At 45.5% G+C, this 15,338-nt stretch overlaps 1 protein-coding gene across 1 annotated transcript in view; it reads left to right on the forward strand.

The window, feature by feature from the left end:
• Positions 1-15,338, forward strand: part of myo6a (myosin VIa) — a 188,705-nt gene that overhangs the window by 47,855 nt on the left and 125,512 nt on the right. The window contains exons 4-9 of the mRNA XM_083642594.1: positions 953-1,026; positions 2,317-2,446; positions 3,732-3,837; positions 5,020-5,075; positions 5,170-5,267; positions 7,772-7,936. Of these exons, the coding sequence (XP_083498720.1) occupies positions 953-1,026; positions 2,317-2,446; positions 3,732-3,837; positions 5,020-5,075; positions 5,170-5,267; positions 7,772-7,936 (629 nt within the window). The remainder of the gene's footprint in view (positions 1-952; positions 1,027-2,316; positions 2,447-3,731; positions 3,838-5,019; positions 5,076-5,169; positions 5,268-7,771; positions 7,937-15,338) is intronic.

Consider the following 15,338-nt stretch of genomic DNA (forward strand, 5'->3'; position numbering starts at 1 on the left):
ACTTATGTTATGTGTCCCATAAGAGTCCTGGTGGGAGAGCCTTCTGTTTTTGCAGTGTGCCCCTAAACTGCCTCTGGATATTAGAATGACAAGCTCTGCTTTTTTTCCTTCTTCAAGAAATTAGATGTCTATCTTTTTAATCTAGCTCTTAATTTGGAGTAATGTTATAGCATTAGCTTTCTAGTTCTAATCATTGTTTTTTTTTTTTTATCTACGGTTTATTCTATTCTATTATTATTATTATTATTTTTTTTTACATTTGATTGATTTTGCTATGTGAATCACTTTGGGCTGAAATTGGTATGAAAGCTATAAAGTTGATTTGGAGTTGGACTTAAAGGTGCAATGTGAAATATTTGTCCACATGATCCAATTGAATAGGGGGCACCTACCACCCTCCATATAGGAAAACAATGCACTGCACCTTTCTTTCTTTCCTTTAGCTAGAGTGCTAATACAAATTAGCCTGACATGGTTTGAAAGATACTGACAGACGGGGGTATAATATATCACTCAAATAGAGATCCTATTAATCACGTTAGTAATGCTAGTAATGTAACCAAGTGCCCTGGGTATAGAGTGCCTAAGTCACGCCCTCTTCCGGGTTCTGCTGGGACCTCAGGAAGTGAATTCCCCATTCATTTCCCCATTGATGTTTCGTAAAATCCTTATATAGAGTTTGACTTGGACAAACCAAGCGATTCAGCTATGAGATGAGTCCCGAGTGACCATAAATCATTTGACTGTATTTATCTCATAGTTGGATTTATATTTTTAGGATATTTGTACGATGAGTTCCATAATCAAATCAGCATTCTTTTTCTGTGTGTGAACTGCTCCTTTAAACTTGAATAATCTCATGTGTGCAGTATTATTATTATCATAGAGGTTGTGTATTGACACTTTAACCCTTTACACCCCAGTAACTTCTCGTCTTGTTTGTGCCTCTCAGGTTCTTTGATGTACTTGAATGAAGCCACTCTCCTCAACAACGTTCGTGTGAGATACAGCAAAGACAAAATTTATGTGAGTATTATTATACGAGCGAAAGGATGACAGTTAATACATATCTCTAGAGTAGAGAGAGCCCACTTGTACATATTAAATATCAAATACTAGCTGGTTCCAATACGAGCTGCAAAAAATCCTTGGTGTTTGTTTGAAAGTGGTTGGAGCATCGACTGGGTACCTTATACACACGACACATGCACGACACACGGGAACATGGGACGCTAATTAATTCACTGACACTCTTTTGCTCTCTCTATCTCGATCTCTGTCTCTGTCTCTCACTTTCTCATGCTCTATTACACACACACGCTCACGCACGCGTGCGCGCGCGCGCACACACAGACACACACACACGCACACATGCACACATGCACACCACACGCACGGCGGGGCTCAGGTGACCTCTGTAATGGGTCTGTCCCCATTCAGCCTCTGAAGCGCTGGAGCAGCAGCTGCTCATCTGGAGTCAGATTTAGGGCAAAGAGCCATCTAGTGGCAGGAGGAGGAACTGCTTCTGTCCGCCTGGCAGCTTCAGGGTGGACCAGACCCCCCAGACTAGGCTGCTGCTCACACACTTTTCATGTCCTGCACCCAAACATAAAAATGCATTAGAGCCACAGACTTGCATCTGATTTGATCAAACAGATCCAAATATGGGGAGTTTTTAATGCTATTTTTAGTATTGAATTCTATATCCATTTATTAGTTTCATGCTGTGTGTACTATTAGGCACTTTTGTTATCAACTCTGAAGCACTTTGTGACTGCTGCTTTGAGAATGCGAGGCACGCTAGAAAGCGCACAGTATTTCTAGTATAAAGTAAATGGAGTAAAAGCAAAGCAGTTTAGACACAGAATATACTAGAGCTGCAACCATTAATCGACTAGTTGTCAACTGCTAAAATAATCGCCAACTATTTTGATAATCGATTAATCAGTTTGAGTAATTATTTAAGAAAGAAAGAAAGTACAATTTCTTTGATTCCAGCTTCTTACATGTGAATATTTTCTGGTTCCTTTACTCCTTTATATATGTTTGGGTTGTGGACAAAACAAGACATTTGGGGACCCCAACTTGGGCTTTGGGAAACGCTGATCGACGTTTTTGACCATTTTGTGACATTTTATAGATCAAACAACGAATCGATTAATCGAGAAAATAATCGACAATGAATATAATCATTAGTTGCAGCAATAGTGTGTATACGGTGTAAGAGTATCTGAGGATGGAATGATTATTTGTTCCAATAATATGAAGTGTATTTTATGGACTCGTGTTTTCCTCCTTCTGCTCCTCCTCTACCAGACGTTTGTAGCCAACATCCTGATAGCAGTGAACCCGTACTATGACATCCCAAAGCTCTACTCTCCAGACACCATCCAGAAGTACCGGGGCCGCTCGCTGGGCACGCTGCCGCCACACGTCTACGCCATCGGTGAGTGAAAACAAACGCACCCACCACCAGTGCTTCTTATTTCAGGTTTAACCCCGCCCTAAACCTCACCACACCGCTGTGCAGCCGAAGGGTTTCTCTCCAAAATTAAATGACTTGAAAGAAACCGAAGCCTATTCTGCAGAGGTGTGACCAAGTCCACATTGCTCGAGTCCGTCAGTCACAATAACTACAGTCAAGTCCAAGTCATTAATGTCACGTCTCAAGTCTAAATGAGGAACAGCAAGTCATGTCAGAACAAGAGTCCAGTATCATTTTAATATCTTAAAGAAAACTACATATCTGGGACTTTTCAATGCAATATGGTTTTAATAGAATAACAACTTGGTAAGAGCATCATGAGTTTGATTTCTATAATCACTTTCAACTTTAATAAATGCAATCGTGTCGTCTGCTGGAACAAATCTCATCACTTTCACTCTAAAGGTCCTTACACATCAAGAGCGATGCGAATATACGGCACGAAATTGCGATGCGAGTTTTGACCCACCTGTCAATCACAGCCACAGATGTGTACACGTCGGAAGCGAATTTCTGAAAAATCGACCGTGGTTCGAAAAAATAAACACCGCAATAACGCTCAGCGAAACTTTGCCGTTGGTATGCACGGTTGCATTGACTGATATAGGTTCGGAAAATATTATTGACGTGCGAATTAATCGCACGAAAAAAATGCTCCCGATGTGTAAGGACCTTAAGTAATTTACACAAACACAAGATCTCAAGTCAAGACTTAAGAAACCTTTTCAAGTCATCAAAGTAGAGGCAAGTCCCAATGTCACCAGAACCCAAGTCAGAGTGAGTCACGAGTCCACCTCATGCATATTACTGAGCTGCAGTTCCCAATCTGTCCACTCGGGGGCAGTCAGCGCTCAGATTATCCACAATGCTCCAAAGTGACTCATCACCTTTTATATTGAAGTGAAGCAAAAAAATGCTTTTCTTTTTTGGTGTTTAATATCGGCTTCACTATTGAGGTCAGGCTTGTGTTCTGAGAGAGAGAGAAGAGAGCAGAGAGAGTGTAATCTAACAGCTCTGTGTGTGTGTGTGTGTGTGTGTGTGTGTTTGTTTGTTTGTGGGTGTGTGTGTGTGTGTTTGTGTGTGTTTGTGTGTGTTTGTGTGTGTGTGTGTGTTTGTGTGTGTGTGTGTGTGTGTGTGTGTGTGTGTGTGTTTGTGTGTGTGTCGCGTGCGTGCATGTGTGTGTGTGTGTGTGCGTGCGTGCATGTGTGTGTGCATGTGTGTGTGTGCGCGCGTGCGTGCGCGTCAGCTGATAAGGCGTACCGGGACATGAGGGTGCTGAAGATGAGCCAGTCCATCATCGTCTCGGGGGAGTCCGGCGCCGGAAAGACCGAAAACACCAAGTTTGTGCTCAGGTCAGAGAGAGACCTGGAGACTGATCAAAAACCATCCTGATAAATAACATGATCTCACATTCTCTTTCACTCCATAGCTCCATTTAGATTGGCCTAAAAACCCACTAATATCCACAAACTACCAGCTTCTTCTTTGGTCTAAAAGTTACAAAGCCGTTAGTGATACAGTTTCAAATGACTCTGCAATAGACGTGGCTTTTTGTCGGATCCTCTCAGATCGGCACTCGATATAAATAGCACAACTGTTGAAGATGCTATTTTTCGCCCCTTGAGAATGGATGTCATTGGCTAAAATTGTGTTTACATTGTGTCCAATCAATGGAACCCAACTCACAGAATATGCCAACAGGAAGAAAAGACATGCAGCACTCTTCTTATCTCCTCTGCTCAACGAGCATCAAGTCAGCCAGACTGTAAAAGTACTGCAGGTCTTTTGCTTAGGCCTTTCAAAATAAAACCCTGTATTGTAACATTAACCTTAATATCAATTTTGAGTAGTAATGCTTTACAGAGACAGTTTCACTCCATATGTAATCTTAACATCACAACAAGTATTTTGAATAGTTTGCCGTTTGGTTCATTGAAATACCTTTTTTTCCTCCAACGGTGAGAATTTGAATACCATTATTCTGAAAGTAAATCGCGGTATTTCCGTTGCTAGTCTGGCTAACTGTCGCTGTCTTGACACAGTCCAACATTACTGTAGTAGTGTGTTTCAGAAAGGTTGTTTACATTTCTATATGTTGATTAAGTCTTTATCCGGCCATGACCATATACGTATCATGGTGCTGCCACAGCTTATTGGAGACGGTGTCAGGTGAATTTACTGGTTTAAGGGGCCAGTGTGCCGCCCTGCAGGCTGGAGACCGTCACTTCACCCACTGAAACGCCCGCTCTGGGGGAGCAGCTGTAACGTGTTGGGAGGCGATGTGAACACGTTTAACACACGCGGTGTACCTGCGTTTAAAAAACATATAAGCGGTAATTTTGATTTAAAAAAAAGGTAGACGTATCAGTCTGTACTCCAAGCCATCCACAGTGATTTCAGTGGGCGGGAGCACTCGCCTTGACAGACAACTCCTTCAGCCAATCAGCATCACCAATACTGAACTTTACAGAGCTGGGAGGAAAAAACACACCAATCTATGTCTGAAACTCTGTCTACTTTTCTTTTCACAACAGATACTTGACAACGTCGTATGGAACAGGTCAGGATATCGACGAGAGGATAGTGGAAGGTAAGGATCACTTCGCTCTCCAGTGAGCACGTCTCTCCTGCTGTGTGAGCGAGCTTCAGTTTGTAACGCCCGGTGTCTCTCTCATCCCGTGCAGCAAACCCTCTGCTGGAAGCTTTTGGTAACGCAAAAACAGTCCGGAACAACAACAGCAGCCGTTTCGGGAAGTTTGTGGAAATCCACTTCAATGAAAAGGTACTGCAAGCTGTCCAGAAGTTATACGGGACGCATTTGACCACATATAGTGTAGTCTCGCTAGCCAGCCTCTCTTCCCTTCCCTCAGAGAGTCTGGCGTCGTGAAAACCGGCAACAGGGATCAGCCCGCCCCTGCTCTAAAGCTGCTCTCCCATTCGAGCGGCTGTTTCGGTGGCAGCAGGATATCCGCTTCCCCGCTTGCAAGCTCTGTCACATGCTCTGTCATTGGCTCCGACCATGTCAATCAGCTCCCATGTGTGTCGCTGTAATGCTCCCGGCCGCCGAATGTGAAAACAACGACGCTAACTAGCTAGCGTAGAAAGCTAACGGCAGAAACCTACATGCTAACTCGTTGCTACACGCTGAAAATGGCAAGTTTTGAAGAAAATTTGGATTGTGCAATAAAGAAGGCCTGCTCGGCACAAGTTCCACCCCGAAACTATTTTCCAATGGCACTAACGCTAAGCACCGCCCAAGACGAGGATGATTGGTTAACCCAAACAGAGCATTTTTTTCGCAATCCCATAATGGAAACCTGCAGCGCCAGACTCTCTGAGGGAAGGGAAGAGAGGCTGGCTAGCGAGACTACATATAGTGTAAACGCTAATGCATCCTGATGCGTCCTCAGGGCACATTGAAAGACCGCCTACTCAACTGACGTCCTCTGTGTGTTTGTGTCTCTTCCATGCATCTAGGCAGAAATAGCCTGCAAGTAATTTAAAAATCTAAAGAAAATACTAAATACTAAAGGAAACACTATAGAATGTATTATAAGCATGGAGGGTGGCGACACTGGTTGTACATAATGCTGAATGATGTTCCCATGATTGTTCTCAGAAACGTGTTTGTAGGACAGCAGGGATGTCCCCGGCTGAAATATATGAGGTTAGAAGCAACATCACATTTGGTCCTTGCAAATGGTGATGCAGCCTACTGGTTTATTTGCACGGTTGGCTTACTTTTAAAACCATTTTATAGTATTCCACTACAGAATACTGAATACATGCCCTCAAATGTCATTTGGTAACATATTCCATTAGATTACTCAAGTTAAGTAACATATTCTATTAAATACTTTGCTTTTGGAATACTTCAAAATCGTTTCGCTGTGAGCCCATTTTTGTCTGGGTCACTCTGAATGTACGCAAACGCGATGGCAATACTTTCGCGACCCATGTTTGTAAGTAAAATATGATATACAGTATTTCCACGTCAAAATGCATTGCTGAGAGTGTCCTCTGTCTCCTCCTTTTGTATTTTAAATGCTGTATTTTAAATACATGTATTCCGCTACTCCCCAACCCTGTTTTTTTGCACATAGAGCAGGGAAGTGAGATCCCATCACAAGTGGTCACTGAGAGGCCATTTACACCTGGCGTTATGTGTTTTCTGTGATCACTTGAAAGTACAGGTGTAAACACCCCCAAACGCATTGAAGAAGGATTGCAATCTGATCGGCCAAACCACCTCCGGAGGTGGTCAGGGTTGCATTGTGTACACATTGAGCACAAGTGTAAATGCAATGTGTCCTCTCAATCTGGATACAGCAACTGTATGCGGATTGAGGGGACACCCATTTCAGAAAACGCATGTTAAAGGAGAATTTCGGTTTTTTACACCACGGTCCTCATTTCTAGGTTAAAATATGATGTTTTACTCACCGAAATAGTTTGGCTTCATTCGGATGCCCACGGAAGATTTTGAGCTCCGAGTAGTCTCCTCAAACAGGCTATAACGAGAGCCTGCGGCCAGCGTGGGGCATGATGGACGGGAGTGCACGCGCTCTCTAAATGACACTTTTTCTGTCAGATCACGGTTCATTATGGTTGTAAATATAATTATTTAGCTAATAGCTAGAAGCTAAGCTAACAGCAACACAGCAGTCAGCGTTGATCTGCCCCGGATGGGGTTACAGTGCCCATCTTCCCCCTCTGTGAAACCTTCTTCAGAGAAACCACAGAAGGGGGAAGATACGCACTGTAACCCCATCCGGGGCAGATCAACGCTGACTGCGGTGTTGTTGTTAGCTTAGCTTCTAGCTATTAGCTAAATAATTATATTTACAACCATAATGAACCGTGATCTGACAGAAAAGGTGTCATTTAGAGAGCGCGTGCACTCCCGTCCATCATGCCCCACGCTGGCCGCAGGCTCTCGTTATAACCTGTTTGAGGAGACTACTCGAAGCTCAAAATCTTCCGTGGGCATCCGAATGAAGCCAAACTATTTCGGTGAGTAAAACATCATATTTTAACCTGGAAATGAGGACCGTGGTGTAAAAAACCGAAATTCTTCTTTAACGGCAGGTGTAAATGGCCTCTGAGACGCTTCTGGAGACACATTCTAATGCCAGGTGTGAACAGTACTTAGAGCTGTCCACTTGTGATCGGATCACCCAAGACGCATGTTAATACGAGGTCTGCACAAGGCCTGACATGCATGGCCATATTGTGTTAGTATTGGGGACACTGGAGTGTTAGTGAGCCGGCTGTGTTCCCATGCAGAACGCGGTGGTGGGCGGCTTCGTGTCTCACTACCTGCTGGAGAAGTCCAGGATCTGCAGGCAGGGCCCGGAGGAGAGGAACTACCACATCTTCTACCGCCTGTGTGCCGGGGCCTCTGAGGACATCCGCCAGAAGTTCCACATCAGCTCGCCCGACGCATTCAGGGTGAGAACGGGGTGACGCAGGCTGGGTTCACACTGCAGGTGGAAGTGGCCCGGATTTGATCATTTTGCCTCCATGTGACACAGATCTGATGTGTTCAAAGCTGCGTGAACATAAAAAAGAAAAACTCATGGAATCCGATGTTTTTTAAATTCCATTTCGGGCTCCATTCGTATGGGGGGGGGGGGGGGGGGGGATTTCCCCCTGAACCAACGAACCAATCACTAGTGACTGATGTACCTGACCACTCTGAAGTTAAAGTCCCTGGAAACCAGAAATATTTCTTTATTATTTAGCATTTTGAGTTCATCACATCACAGGACCCTATGTTAATAAGCCACCAGCCAAATTTGAATGATGATGAACGTCGCAAAGTATATAAATTTAGGTTTGACAGTCTGGCAAAAGTAATGAGAATCAATTATTTTTTAGAGTGTATTTTCTCCCGCGGACTGTGTGGGCGTGTCCCGTCTGCAGCAGGACTCCGAGAGAGAGAGAGCGCGAGACAGAGGGGGGGAGGGAAACGGAGAAAGAGAGATCGACACGTGTGTGTGTGTGTGTGTGTGTGTGTGTGTGTTCGTTGCTCGGAGAGGGAGAGAGAGAGACTTGCTGCGACTGCACAGCGCTACTGTGTCTGTGTGTGTGTGTGTGTGTGTGTGTTCGTTGCTCGGAGAGGGAGAGAGAGACTTGCTGCGACTGCACAGCGCTACTGTGTCTGTGTGTGTGTGTGTGTGTGTGTGTGTGTGTGTGTGTGTGTGAGTAACCTCGCGTCACCAGGCTGTGTCGAGCGCTATGCTGCCTTCTCTCTCACTAGTCCCGAGAGAGAGAGAGAGAGAGAGAGAGAGAGAGAAGCATAGCGCTCGGCAGACAGGAGGGGAGGAGGGAGGGAGGCAGACAGACACTGAGCCAGCGCTGTCACTGGGGGCAAAGAACGGACAAAAGGAGAAGGGCAGATTGCGCGTGTGTACAAAGGTTATATAGAGCTTATGACGTCATAAGCTCCTGCATTTTAGCACCTCGCGCACTGCTCTCTTCAATGAGGAAGTACCTTGTACAATCTTGTAGAAAAGTGTCGATTTTAACTTTTAAGGCTTTGGGTTGAAAGTAATGTATAATAATTTCTGAGGGACACAATTACTAACATAAGACCCTAAATAACATAGTTAGAACGTTTTTGTGGATTTTGGTTTCCAGGGACTTTAAAGTATTTAGCTCTACCACCTTTACCAAGAATGTCGGTCGATTTTGAAGGAGTATGGATGGTTTCGCTGGAATTCTGTTGCTAGGCAACGGTTTGAAACCTATCTTATTTCCTGTCAGCTATTGTATTCACAAACACTGCAACAGGAAGTCAGCTAGGGCCCATGTAGAATGTTGAAACGATCTGTAGTAATGCTGCCTTCCAGACAACTGGGACGTGGGTGTTTCCCAGTGGAAAAGTCCCACCCCCCACCTTCAAAGCATTCCAGAGCACAAAGGCAAAATGCAACCAAGAAACATGGCGGACCGCGACAAACTTTTTTTTGTTTGGCAAATAGCAAGACAGCTTAACAACAAGCAGAGCACCCTCCTTACATATTTAAATGAAAATGAGGAGCAGCAATGACACATAATGTAACAGACTCTATTATACTATTTTATTTAGGCACTTAATACTTTGGACTACATACTCCATGTTGCGGCCATTGTTGTGTGACGTCAGACAACTGGTTCCCAGCCTAGTGGGGGTAGATTTTTTTCTCCCAGTTTTCAAGTGGGAGCTCCCACTTTGAGTGCCGTTCCAGCGCACTTTTCCTAATAGGAGGCCAGAAAATCTGAAGGTCCCAGTTGTCTGGAAGGCAGCATTAGTATCGTCTCTGCAAAGACAATATGTTCGTTAAAGGGATAGTTCACGATTTGGAGTTCTTTCTCAGCACAATCCATCCTGTTACTCATAGTAGCTCTGGAAATTTGGGCAAAAAACAAATCCAAGGTCAATGGGGTCACGCTCCTACATGTGCAAGCTGACTGAGGCTCACTGAAATGTACTTTGTGTGACTGTGGAGCCTCAGTGGGTGGTTTAGGGGTAGGAACATTTTCCATGTAGAAAATGATCAGCCATGTTGTTGAGGTGCCCCCAAACATTGCCTAAAATGCCATAAGGCTGAATGGCCACACGTGGGCTTCAAGGTAGTAGATATAGACTGGAACCTGACTTGTTGGCAGAGGCATACAAGCGCAATGTGGTTATTTCTAGATTTCATTTTTCATGATTCAAAAAGAAGAAGAGCGGGGGGCACGGTGGCGCTCACAGCTAGAAGGTCCTGGGTTCGATTCCCACCTGGGACACTGTGTGATCGCTGAAGGAATGCGTGCCCGTCCGCATGTCCTCGAGTGCCCGCCGCCCGGGTTGAGTCGTCAAAAGGGCCTTTCTGTGTGGAGTTTGCATGTTCTGCCCGCGCCCCCTGGGGGTTTCCTTCATATAAGAACCCCACACCAAAACATGCAATATCCTGGTCGCTGATGTGGTGCCTCCTCTGGTCGTTCGGGGTGCCTGTTCGGAGGCAGGGGAACTCGTTGGAATAGCGTGAACCTCCCACGTGCTATGTCCTACCGGTGAAGCTTCCCCTGTCAGGTGAAAAGAAGCGGCTGGCTAACTGCCCATGTCTCGGAGAAAACATGGAGCCAGTTTCGGCTCTCCTCAGATCGTCAGAGGGTGGAGCAGCAACCAGGATAAATAAATTAAAATGAGCGCTAACGGGGGCTAAAAATGGGATAAAAAAAATCTGGAAAAAAATATATATAAAAAAAAGAAAGAAGAAGAGCCAAGTCGGATATTTTTAGTTTTTCAACTTTTCCTGTCTCTCTAAACTTTTTGAACAGTCTAATAAAAGCCAAAGTCTGAAGACGTGTCTCGCTGCAAAATGCCAAAGTGCTGACGGGCTCTTAACTCCTTCCATATGGGCCTTTAGCAAGTGTGCAAACCTCTCCCAGCACATCAATCACAACAGCAGTCAAACCTCTCCCAGCACATCAATCACCACAGCAGCAGTGATGTCAGTCAGTGTGGGCGCTGGGTAAGCAGCATCTGAGAAGATAGAAGCAAACTGAACATGGCAGGTGTTAGCAAGAAGCAGCTTTCTCTGTAAAGGCCCTGGGGCACCCCAGGACTGATGGTTGGAATGGGTCTTCAAACACGGCAGCGTTTACTCCTTTAGTTGTCTTTCAGAACATCTTTCAGCATACAGTATGTCCTGCCCACAAGATTCAGCTCAACAGCAAGCAACACTTTTTACAAGCTTTTCATTCACATTCATACATTTTGAATCAAACGTTTTTTCATGCAAACAAAAAGAAGAAGTGTAGTGTCGATAGTTTTGATTGCAGTGTGGAAAGTTTGGCTCTCAAACCTATTCTGTTTGATTGCATCTGCATCATAAAGTCACAAAAGTAACTCCATACTGACCCAAGAGGGTGAGTTGCAGTACAGAGCACAGACAATTCCATCATGCGTTGGTAAAGTTACAATGCCCGGAATGAAGTTTGTTTTGGGAATTGATTGAAGTTATAATCTCAAAGATTTCCATTTTGTCCTGTTTGGCGACACCTATAACTGCAGGTGAGATCCAAACCGTGTTCATAAATGCTGCAATACTGAAAATGCACCGTAGGCTCAATCACCATTGTGTTAACTCAGAAACACATAGAGGCCATTTACACCTGTCGTTAACATGCGTTTTCTGTGATCAGATTGCAATCAGATTGTGTTTGATCACTTGAAAGTACAGGTGTAAAAACCCGCAAAACGCATTGAAGAAGGATTGCAATCTGATTCGGCCAAACCACCTCTGGAGGTGGTCAGGGATGCATTGTGTACACATTGAACACAAGTGTAAATGCAATGTGTCCACTCAATCTGGATACAGCAACTGTATGCGGATTAAGAGGACAACCATTTCTGCCATCAGATTGCAGAAAATGCATGTTAACGCCAGGCCTCATAGACAGTGACTTAACAGATATTTATTTACATGAAACATCTTTGAGATGATGGCTTTATTAAACCTCTTGATGCCATACTCTACTCACTGAGCGCTGAACCTGATCCTGTTTGTGGTTGGGACACTAGATGGCAGCAGTGAGCCATCGTTGCAGCGTGGTCGCTCTTGGCACCAAATCGTCTCTCAGACGCTGTGCTCTCTCTGTTTATTAGCAGGCAAAGCAGTGTAAAGACGGTGTAAAGCGGGCAGAGGTTGGTCAAATGATCGTCCCGGCCTCGGCCATGTTGACCATCAGCTTGTGTTTTCTTCTTCTCTTAAAGCTGCGTCGCTCACCGTCTGCACGCTGCGGCTACAGCAATAACGGTGGCGGAAAAGGCTAATGCAGAGATAATGCCCATGACTTTTCTGCTGATCCTCAAAGTAAACTGTGGGGGAAACTATTGACCGCCTGTCAGCGCTCTCAAGTTCAAATAGTTCAGACACTCTGGGATAATACATTAAGCTTGTCAAAGTGCTGAAGGCAAACCGTCCTAACGAAGCTTTTTTCCCCCCATTATGCACTGCAGTACATAGAACAGATCAGCATTTAACGGATTTTAAATTATTTGACAAGATTTGGGCAATTAGAGAAAGTTGAATAGGGGTGGTGACGCAAATGCAGAGGAAAATTACAGCAAAGCTGAGTCACTCTCGTCTGCACCACTGCTCGGGGGTGTGTGTGTGTGTGTGTGTGTGTGTGTGTGTGTGTGGGTGTGTGTGTGTGTGTGTGTGTGTGTGTGTGTGTGGGGGGGGGGGGTCAAGGTCTTGAAAACACTTTCTTCTTTTGCCGAGTCATTCCTTCCCCGGCAGCATCTCAATTCAGTCGTCTATTGTCACCTGCGTCATTTACAGGCCTTAAAGTCCTAAGACTCAGTCCTGCACAACGGCTTCTAATGGGTTCATATATCTAACGTTTTCCCTGCTGGTCTGGAAGGTAAAAAAATAAATAAAAATAAAATCAATGAGTTCTTTAGTACAAGTTGTTATTTTGCTCACAGAGTAGTTTGAGGTCCATAAGTCTTGAAGTTCAGCGTGTGTGTGTTCAAGTCCTGACAGTGTGTGTGATGTGTGTGTTCAAGTCCTGGCAGTGTGTGTGTGACGTGTGTGTTCAAGTCCTGGCAGTGTGTGTGTGACGTGTGTGTTCAAGTCCTGGCAGTGTGTGTGATGTGTGTGTTCAAGTCCTGGCAGTGTGTGTGTTCAAGTCTTGACAGTGTGTGTGTGACGTGTGTGTTCAAGTCCTGGCTGTGTGTGTGTGACGTGTGTTCAAGTCCTGGCAGTGTGTGTGTGACGTGTGTGTTCAAGTCCTGGCAGTGTGTGTGTGACGTGTGTGTTCAAGTCCTGGCAGTGTGTGTGTGACGTGTGTGTTCAAGTCCTGACAGTGTGTGTGTGATGTGCGTGTTCAAGTCCTGGCAGTGTGTGTGTGATGTGTGTGTTCAAGTCCTGGCAGTGTGTGTGTGTTCAAGTCCTGGCAGTGTGTGTGTGTGATGTGCGTGTTCAAGTCCTGGCAGTGTGTGTGTGTGTGTGTGTTCAAGTCCTGGCAGTGTGTGTGTGACGTGTGTGTTCAAGTCCTGGCAGTGTGTGTGTGACGTGTGTGTTCAAGTCCTGACAGTGTGTGTGATGTGTGTGTTCAAGTCCTGGCAGTGTGTGTGTGACGTGTGTGTTCAAGTCCTGGCAGTGTGTGTGTGATGTGTGTGTTCAAGTCCTGGCAGTGTGTGTGTGACGTGTGTGTTCAAGTCCTGGCAGTGTGTGTGATGTGTGTGTTCAAGTCCTCACAGTGTGTGTGTGTGTTCAAGTCCTGGCAGTGTGTGTGATGTGGGTGTTCAAGTCCTGACAGTGTGTGTGATGTGTGTGTTCAAGTCCTGACAGTGTGTGTGACGTGTGTGTTCAAGTCCTGACAGTGTGTGTGTGACGTGTGTGTTCAAGTCCTGACAGTGTGTGTGTGATGTGTGTGTTCAAGTCCTGACAGTGTGTGTGTTCAAGTCCTGGCAGTGTGTGTGTGATGTGTGTGTTCAAGTCCTGACAGTGTGTGTGTGTGATGTGTGTGTTCAAGTCCTGACAGTGTGTGTGTGTTCAAGTCCTGACAGTGTGTGTGTGACGTGTGTGTTCAAGTCCTGGCAGCGTGTGTGTGATGGGTGTGTTCAAGTCCTGACAGTGTGTGTGATGTGTGTGTTCAAGTCCTGGCAGCGTGTGTGATGTGTGTGTTCAAGTCCTGGCAGTGTGTGTTCAAGTCCTGGCAGTGTGTGTGCGTGCGTGCGTGTGTGTGTGCGTCCGTGTGTGTGTGTGTGTGCGCGTCCGTGTGTGTGATTGCTAAGAGCCTCAGGGCGACACCAGGCAGCAGAGAGTGAGCGATGGATTGTGGAGGAGAGAGAGAGAGAGAGTGGCACACATTCACAACATCACAAAGGTGACTGTGTGCCATGTGCAATCTGCCGGAGAGACGGCGGGGCAGAAGGAGCGTTAAGACGTCCCTGTGGCTTTTCCCCCATAATGAAAGCTTTTTGTTTAGGTCCATCTGGCCTCGCCTCTCTCCCATCACACCTGGGAGGTGTGTCCTCATCACCCTGTTTGTCTGCGTGGAGCGAGGAGGCGCGTCCTCGTGACCCTGTTAGGGGACATTCAGACAAAGGCTACGTTCACACAGCCATGCTCAGTGCTTGAATCTAATCTTTTCCCCCCTAAGTGACTCAGGTCAGTCTTTTTCACGACTGTGTGAACAAGTCAATTTACAAGTTGTGCAGTGGAAGCCAGCGAATACGGGTGCAGAGGATAGCGAGGAGGAGGAGGAGAAAGAGAGCCTTTAGAAAACATTTGAATGATGGCTTTCTGTGGAGCAATAGCTGCTACTTCTTGATAATACTTATAAGGTCTAAAACCTCACTGTCCCTCCACTGAGCTCCCTCGCAGCTGTCCTCCATGTTTGTAATCACAATCTGCCCGCTTGGTCCTCCCTCCTCCCGCCAGCGCAGAATAGTGACGAATGTCGCTCTGGAATGACGTAAAAGTCACATTGAAGCATTAAGTCAGATATGGGCCAGATGTCTGTTCACACCGGAGTCACATTCCAAAACATCAGATTGGAATCTGATGTTTTTCCACATTTGAAAGTAGCCCAGGTCGTCTTTAAAAAAAGTCACTTTCAATGTGACTTGTACTGTTCACACAGTCATGAAAAAGACTGATCTGAGTTACTTAGGGGGGAAAAGATTAGATTCAAGCACTAAGCATGGCTGTGTGAACGTAGCCAAAAAGCGTTTTTGGAGCTGCCAGCGTCTTTCTGCAATTCATTCTCGTAAGGACGCGCTAGACGTGCTCCTCTTTTAATGAACGCACCTGGCGTTCAGCGCTGGTGGCGTCTGTTGTTTTTGGAGGAGCGCTGTGGGCGTTTT

Source organism: Poromitra crassiceps (assembly GCF_964638095.1).
Source record: "Poromitra crassiceps genome assembly, chromosome: 9".
NCBI classification, from domain to species: Eukaryota; Metazoa; Chordata; class Actinopteri; order Beryciformes; family Melamphaidae; genus Poromitra; species Poromitra crassiceps.